Source organism: Gopherus flavomarginatus, chromosome 3 (genome assembly GCF_025201925.1).
Source record: "Gopherus flavomarginatus isolate rGopFla2 chromosome 3, rGopFla2.mat.asm, whole genome shotgun sequence".
Taxonomy (NCBI): Eukaryota; Metazoa; Chordata; order Testudines; family Testudinidae; genus Gopherus; species Gopherus flavomarginatus.
The window spans coordinates 200,992,679-201,000,846 of NC_066619.1; the positions used below are offsets into that span (position 1 = coordinate 200,992,679).

Consider the following 8,168-nt stretch of genomic DNA (forward strand, 5'->3'; position numbering starts at 1 on the left):
CCAAAAAAGCCATAAAGATTGCTTTTAATTAAAAACAAATACTTGTTTCAGTACCTTTTTCATATAAATTTCCAATAAAATGTTGACAAATTAAAAAAATTATATTATTTGCATCATTCTGTCAAACAGAATTTTTTCTATAGTGCTACTTCTTTAGTGCTAGTCCATTAGCATTACAATGTGCTTTAATTAAGTTAAACTGGTTTTAATAACATGCATGTGGCAAGTTTTTCAATAGTGTAAGCTTATGTTTGTGTTGCTAAGAGCAAGACAGGCACAGGGGCACCAGTTTAATAATCCCGCCTAGGGCACCATAAATTCTAAGGATGGCCCTGCCCTCCCCCCCTCACCTGGAGGAAGAGTGCAGATTCCCTTGTTGGACACTGGTGCCATCCTTCAGGGGAGAAAAATGAAGATTTCCCTCATTCTAGACTGATCCCTGAGGGAAATGAAGATGAGAGCTCCCTGCCTCTCTTGTCTGACTACATTCTCTGGCCTTCTGGGTGGGGTGGTGGTGAAATTCAGTGACTTTTTTTTTTTTTTTTTTGTTTAGGTGTGTGTGTGTGAGATTCCTGGTGGGGGTGGAAATAAGTGGTGAAGCAATAAAAACATGCTGTTGTCCTAATATAGTTACTAAATTAGAAAGTAAATTACTGAGAAATACAGCTTGAACATCTTGCTCATGGCAGTTGAAACTGTACTTGTTTGCAACAACTGTATTTAACAAGGCTTTCTGTGTCTCTGTGGACTGGAGTAGTGGGGTGCTCAGATCCGGGAGCTTGATTTGGGTCTCATTAGGCTAGCATAGATGGAGATGATCCTTTCTGAAACCATCATATATACTACCTACCATGACAACTGGCGATTTCAAAGTCTGTCCTTTATTTGGTGGCCAAAGATGAGTATCAACTCAATATTGGGTTTTCTTTGTCCTACATTACAGCAACAATAATTTTTATACTATGAAAAAAATATGCTGAAGTTTTGCCCAGGTTAGACTAAGGCAAGACTTCAGGGCTCATGTGATCTAATCTTTCATTTTTAAATGTTTCTAGCTGTCATGGTTGTGAAGAAAAATTTGGACGTATGAACTGAGTGTACTGTATACAGCAGCAGTTGTAGAAACCCTGATAAAATGCCCTGGAGAGGTGTGAAGTGCTCTTTGCATCTCCATGGGTTCTTAACTCTGAAACCTAATGTGCAAGGTGGCCAACACAGCTCCCACCCCCACCAATGTAAATAAAGAATTTGGGGGGTCAGGGGGCTCTTTTCATCTGCCACTTCAGAGGAATGGCAGCAGTGGGGAGCCCCACTGCTGCCATTCCTCTGCCTCCCGCATCTTTTTTTTAGGTTGGTGGCATCTGAGTCCACTTTACTGGGGCAGCCCCACCTGCATGAAAGACCCCTGCCAGCAATGGCTGTTGTGTGGCCCCTGCCTGGGGTCCAATATGGGGATGTGCCTAGGGGCCCAAGGAGTCTTAATCTGGCCCCAATAATGTGTTAAACATGAATATCTTGTCCTGTACAGTGAGTACAGATTCACTATAGCTGGTGTCTAACCTCCCTCCCACCTCTCCCAATCATAGGTACCTTGTCTGTCTCTGTCACCTCCCTCCCACGATTTTTGTGACCTTTGCTGCTTTAACAGGGAGGCGGGGGCACAGAACTAAGTGGGACGCAGCTGTGGACTGAGAAATGCTGGAGGAGGGGATGGGGTCGGGCTCTGAATTAATTCCTGGGCGGCGGCCAGGCCAACGTGGGGCTGAGCGCTCCAGCGGGGGGGGGGGAATCACCCCAAAAATAACAGCACTGGCAGCGCCCACGGCGGGGGGGCGCAGCCGCAGCGCAAAAATCAAGGCACCCTGAAACCTCGCTGTGCGGCTTTACATCTGTAGGGCACGTGCACTGGCGGGGCAGTGCAGGGACCGCATCCCAGAGCGCTGGGCTGTAGCCACGACGCCAAGGGCGATGGACGCGGGATCCAGCGGATAGCCACGGCGCCCACATGTAAGCAATCACTAGGGTGAGCCCATTCTGTTCCTCACCTTCCCCTCCCCCGCCGCCGCGCTATTTGGTTCAGTCCAGGAACTTGAGGCAGCTGATCTCGTCCCTGTTGCCTCCGCCCCTTCCGCTCTGGTTTCTCGCGAGAGTTCGGTAGGTTGAGTTCTCGCGTGAGACTCACTTTCTCGTATAATCTCGCGTTGCTGGCGGGCTTTGGCCTCTTTGGCTCCAGGGCGGTATCATGGCGGTTGGCAAGAACAAGCGCCTCACCAAGGGCGGCAAGAAAGGCGCAAAGAAAAAAGTGTAAGTGGGGGCGAGGGGTGCCGGGGGCCCCGCCGGGGGCGCTGCTGGGCTGCGGCCCGGCAGGATGCGCCGGATGCCGGGCGGATTGGGGCGGCCGGCGCAAGGAGCGGCGGTGGCAGTGTTGACATGGCGGCTGCTAGACCCAGGGTTGGAGTAGGGGTTGTACAGCGCGCAGGCCCTCGCTGCACGGGAAGGGCGGGGCTGGCTCTGCTGTGAATCCCCCTGTCCGAGGTGGGGGGCCAGGGCCCGGCCGCACGGAGTCCCCCAGCACTAGGCTGCGGCTCTCGGGGGAAGACGGGAGTTAGGGGGCTGAACTGCCTCTGCCCCACGTGCTGTGCGGAGCTGTCTTTAGTTATCCCTGCAGCTCGGCCGCCGATTTACCCCTAGTTCTGGCGCGATCCCAGTGCAGCCGGGACAGAGCCGCAATGTGCGCTGGCTCCGGGTTCCGGTCTTTGACTCTGTCCGTGAACGTGAAGGGCCTAGAGGGCTAACACTGAGCCCCACATTGGGATGGGTCGGTTACTTATCTGTTGATCCAGTGTCTGTGTCACGTATTGGTATTTGTAAACTTCTGCTGATAAGGAAACAAGTTTGCCTTAATTTGGAAATACATAAATTGCGGCAGCCTATGGTATTTGAAGTATTTTAGCTCTACAACAGTTCTGTTGTACATGATAAATATGGAGGAAGTAAACCAAATTTTAGGCCAGATTTAATCTGAAGAATGAGTGGAAATATTTATTTATTTATTTATTAAACTAAGGGTCGATCCCTTCTCAAAGAAGGATTGGTACGATGTCAAGGCACCTGCAATGTTTAATATCCGAAACATTGGGAAGACACTCGTCACCAGGACCCAAGGAACCAGTGAGTATCTAAATCTAAAGTGTTGAGGTAACAGATATCAAGTGTTATGTCCTGTCTTTTAAGACCATGCAATGCAGTATCAGTTGTAAGAAGTTCCTGCTTAAATGAATGTGATTTGCAATATTATAGGATAACTAGACTTAAAAAATGTGTTTTGACCTCACTGTTTGTTGGGTAGCAATAAGGTTTATGTCTTCAGTAGACAAAGAATCAAGTTTTACATACAGAATATGGTTTGATTCTTGTCCATGCAAGATGAACTAACTGATCTCTGTCGAAAGCTATTGGATAATCTGTGGGACTGAAATGCAGAGGAAGACCCAATAAAGTTTAGAATTCTACGGTGTAAATTACTTAAAGGTATTTAAAAGCATCTGGGGGAAATGACGACAAAAAATGATCAATATCTTTTATAGGAGAGGAAGATCTGGAAAGCAGCGATGCAGAAAGATCTTAGAAAGGACATAATGGGCAGATCTTTATATGTGGGGTTTCATTGTAATAGGGTAGCAAAACCACTAATTTTTTGGGCACTGTATGTGCAGAGGCATCACTTAGTAGAGAGTGCTGTGGTTTTCAAACTAGGGGTGGACCCCTTAGGGGGTCACGAGGTTATTACATGGAGGGTCACGAGCTGTCAGCCCCGCTTTCCTTCCAGCATTTATAATGGTCTTAAATATGTAAAGAAGTGTTTTTAATTTAAAAGGAGAGGTCACACACAGAGGCTTGCTAGGTGAAAAGGATCACTAGTACAAAAGTTTGAGAATCACTGGAGTAGAAGGAGGTGGTTATCTTTCACATGATCAGGTGTGACCACACTTGGAATACTATATTCAGGTACGGCAGTGGTTCTCAGACTTTTCTGTTGGTGACCCCTTTCAAATAGGATGCTTCTGAGTGTGACCCTCCCTCCCGCCCTTATAAATGAAAAACACTTTTTAATATATTTAATACCATTATAAATGCTGGCGGCAAAGTGGGGTTTGGGGTGGAGGCTGACTTATCATGACCCCCTGAGGGGTCCTGACCCCAGTTTGAGAACCCCTGAGATAAGGGAACCTCAGTCTCTACTATTCAGAGATCAACAATGGAATCTGGATAAGCGCAACAATTATGTAAACATAGGTGTACAGTTTGGCCAAAGTGATTAGGAGGGAGTTATGTTTACATGTGTTTCTGGGTTTAAATATCAAAGGATACAAATTATTTAGCATGGTGCATGGGTGTAATTAGGAGCGATGGGATAAAATTAAGGAAAGGGAAACTTTGGTCTGATTACGATTCATAAAAGTAAAATCTAGTAATGTCTCATGATAACTGGACATAGAGAACCTACTGCAAGGACAGGCCTGCATTGGCAGAGGTATAGTTGTTAAGTGACGAAATTAGACTTGTCATGTGCACTGCTCCCTAATTTCAGTTCTTAATCATTTATATCTTTAGCTCTTATTTTGCACATGCATATGGTTTTTTTGTATTAAAAAAAGTACACCTAGTTCTTACATTTTTATACATATACTGTCCCCAAAATGTTGACCCACATTTCTAAAGGTATTGCAACATTGAGCGCACCAACAACCTAAATGTCTTTTTTTTAAATGTTTGACTGAATTGAGACTGAATATTCAGGCCTGAACATAGAATTTGTTTTTCGAATTTTAAATATGGGGCACAGCATGATGTCTTTCACCGCTTTGTACTGATGCCTGACTAGTTCATTGACTAACTTTAACTTCAACATCAACTGTTGCAGAGTTTTGTTTAATAAAGTAACCAGCTAAATTTTTGTAGATCCAAACTTAAGTGAATTTATGTTCAAGTCTGAGTCTAATGTGGACTCTAATATTATAAATAAATATCAAATGAGGGTTCAGAATCTGACTTAGCTAGTCCTTCTAATTTTTAACAAAAAATATTATTTCATATGCATATAGAAATTGCTTCTGATGGACTTAAGGGCCGTGTGTTTGAAGTGAGTCTTGCTGATCTGCAGAATGATGAAGTCGCCTTCCGTAAATTCAAACTGATTACAGAGGATGTTCAGGGCAAAAACTGTCTGACCAATTTCCATGGAATGGACCTCACCCGTGACAAGATGTGCTCCATGGTCAAAAAATGGCAGGTAAGTGGTAATGATATGTATCTGTGAAGCTGCAAAAATACTACCTTGATAGTAAACTGCCTCTAAAAATTGAGATGAAATAACTTGATCTTTGATACTGCTTGCAGGCTGATCTTTTCCTTGTTCAGGCCAACCAATATTATATTTGTTTATTGGTTGGTGTTTGCTTCTTTTTTTTATATTTTTAAACCAATAAGATAAAGCTTACAGGTCATATGTTTAAAGATCAGCATCTGCAGCAATTGCTGTTGCCCGCAAAGCCACACAGTTGCAGAAATTATACACAATACTTCTAGCACATGGACTTCAAGCTTCGCTTAAAAAAAAAAAAAAAAAGCAAAACCTGTTTCTGAGGCCTTATTTACATTTGTTGTAGTTAATCATTGGCTCCACTGAGGCAGCTACAACCTGGTTATTTGGAGCAAATCACTGAGACCTCTTATAGTGAGAAGGGCAGGGTTTGGGAGGGCACCTTAAGAGAACAGAACACCTTGCTGCATGTATCATAGTTACTACTTTCAGCTTACACTTAAATACAAACTTTCAATATATAGGATGTAGACATCATCCTTATCTCAAATTTAAGACATCACAGAATGTCTTTATTCTAATTGTTGGATGTTCATGTGCTTGTAAAACTAAATTAATTGATGTTGACTACAGGCAAGCTATGATTTTACTGGCTCCAAGTTGCTCCTGCTTATGAGGCAGGGAGTTGGGATGTTCAGTAGAAGTGCCTGCACAAGAAGAGGGGGGTTGGAAGGGAAAGTTACTTGGCGAGGAGAGACTTCCCACTAATAGCAAGGATGGCATATAAAATCCCAACCTGGGATGGAGGAGGTGCATTACAAGAATCAACACCTTTGTGCTCCCTGTTAGTATTAGTGTTACTGAATTCTCTCTCCACTCAATCTGCTCATTATTAGGGTGCCAGATGTAAGAAGTGCTGCTGGTGTCATCAGTTAGTGCCCTCCCAAACCCTGTTTAGGAATTGGAAGTGTCAATAGCAGTTTAATATTAGGTAGAATTTATAATAATTTACGGGCTAACTGTTCTGACCTTCAATGTTGGGGTTAAGTAACAGCAATACTAGAGTATTGTTTAGGAAGGTCTGACTGGAAATGCTTAGAAGCTGTGACTTGCATTGTGGTGTCTTTCTGTGCTGATAGAAGAGACAAATGTATTCTATAACTTCTTTTCTAGACAATGATTGAAGCCCATGTTGATGTCAAAACTACCGATGGCTATCTACTGCGCCTCTTTTGTGTGGGTTTTACCAAGAAGCGCAATAATCAGATTCGCAAGACCTCATATGCCCAGCATCAGCAGGTCCGCCAAATTCGCAAGAAGATGATGGAAATCATGACACGGGAGGTGCAGACTAATGACCTGAAAGAAGTTGTCAATAAGCTGTACGTCTTGGTTGTCATTAATCAAGCTTTAACTTGGGAAACAGTTGCCATTCTACTCTGGTTTAATTGAGTTTAAATGTTGGTTTACACAGTCAGATAGGTTTAATAGCAATTCATGTATTAACCTAGTTTAAATTTCTGTGGGGACAGTACTATTGTGGTTAGCTGTTTTTTTTAAGCACCTCTGTGAGCAGTAAGGTGAAGAAACTGATTGCTAGAGTATCTGGATGTACTAATTTAATTAATATTTGCTAATTAAATAACTTACTATCTTGTAAAACAACTAGCCTTAGTTATTTTCATTCCTGGTTGAGGGCTCAACAACTACTTTTGTTGGGGAACAAAATATTTAACAAAATTATGGAAAGCTTAAGATACTGTTCCGCCCCACACATACTCTCTTACCACCTGCACCACATCTGACATCCACCAAACTGTTCTGATTATGTAAATCTAAAAACAGAGTTTGGGAAAAGACTGCATGACACACACATCTTTCTGCAGAATTCAGCAATGTCTGTGTTTTTATAAGGACTCCAGTTCTTAACTGACGGGAGGGAAGGTGGGATGGACTGCTGTTGATAATATTAAATACTGAATAATTTGAACTCTTATATATAAATTTGATTTTTTTTTCAGGATCCCAGACAGCATTGGCAAAGACATAGAAAAAGCCTGTCAGTCCATCTACCCTCTTCATGATGTGTATGTCCGCAAAGTGAAGATGCTTAAGAAGCCCAAGTTTGAATGTAAGTTGATTTCTACTTAAATGTGGAAGCAAATCTGAATTTCTGTAAATGGTATTTCATTTTGAAATATTATTGTTCTTGCTTGAAGAACCCAAATAAAAGTGCTGGAAAGAGCCAACTAAATGTTTGACTGGTTTGGGTTGGGAATGAATGATGACAACATGTTTCGGTCCCATATGACTCCAAATGATTATACTCTTTCCCACTTTCTGACATTCCCATATAATGCAGGACTGAGTTACTAATGGCATGTTTGAAAGACTTTATTTATTCAGTTACACAAAACTCTCATACATGTCACTATTTGCTCTTATGTCTTTGTCTAAATACAAAAGTTAACTAAATCAGTGCAGCCTCCTTGTGTGGGCACTCTTAAATGGGCATGTCTTACTGATTTAGCTGTGGTACAATTTTGAGGTATAGAAAAGGCCTATTTAAATGATTTGGATGTTTAACTTATCTTGCAGTGTATAGATTACAGGGAATTTAATACAAAGAATACTCAATCCTTAACAATTGCAATATTGTGTGGTTGTTTTTTTTTAGTGGGCAAGCTGATGGAACTGCATGGTGAAGGTGGTGGCACTGGAAAACCTTCGGGGGATGAGGCAGGCGCTAAAGTAGAGCGAGCCGATGGATATGAGCCCCCTGTGCAAGAGTCTGTCTAGAATCAAAAATGGATGGAAAAAATAAAAAAAGAATATACAGCAGTAA

At 42.6% G+C, this 8,168-nt stretch overlaps 1 protein-coding gene and 1 non-coding gene across 2 annotated transcripts; both read left to right on the forward strand.

Annotated features, from left to right (window-relative positions):
• Nucleotides 1–2,186: 2,186 nt before the first annotated feature.
• On the forward strand, nt 2,187–8,168 carry RPS3A (ribosomal protein S3A). Its single transcript, XM_050946655.1, has 6 exons — nt 2,187–2,304; nt 3,068–3,171; nt 5,106–5,293; nt 6,497–6,705; nt 7,345–7,454; nt 8,001–8,168. The coding sequence occupies exons 1-6, from the start codon at nt 2,243–2,245 to the stop codon at nt 8,120–8,122; spliced, it is 795 nt and encodes a 264-aa protein (XP_050802612.1). The 5' UTR covers nt 2,187–2,242; the 3' UTR covers nt 8,123–8,168.
• On the forward strand, nt 7,600–7,671 carry LOC127048556 (small nucleolar RNA SNORD73). The gene has a single exon (XR_007773731.1). It is a non-coding gene; the product is annotated as a small nucleolar RNA SNORD73 (small nucleolar RNA).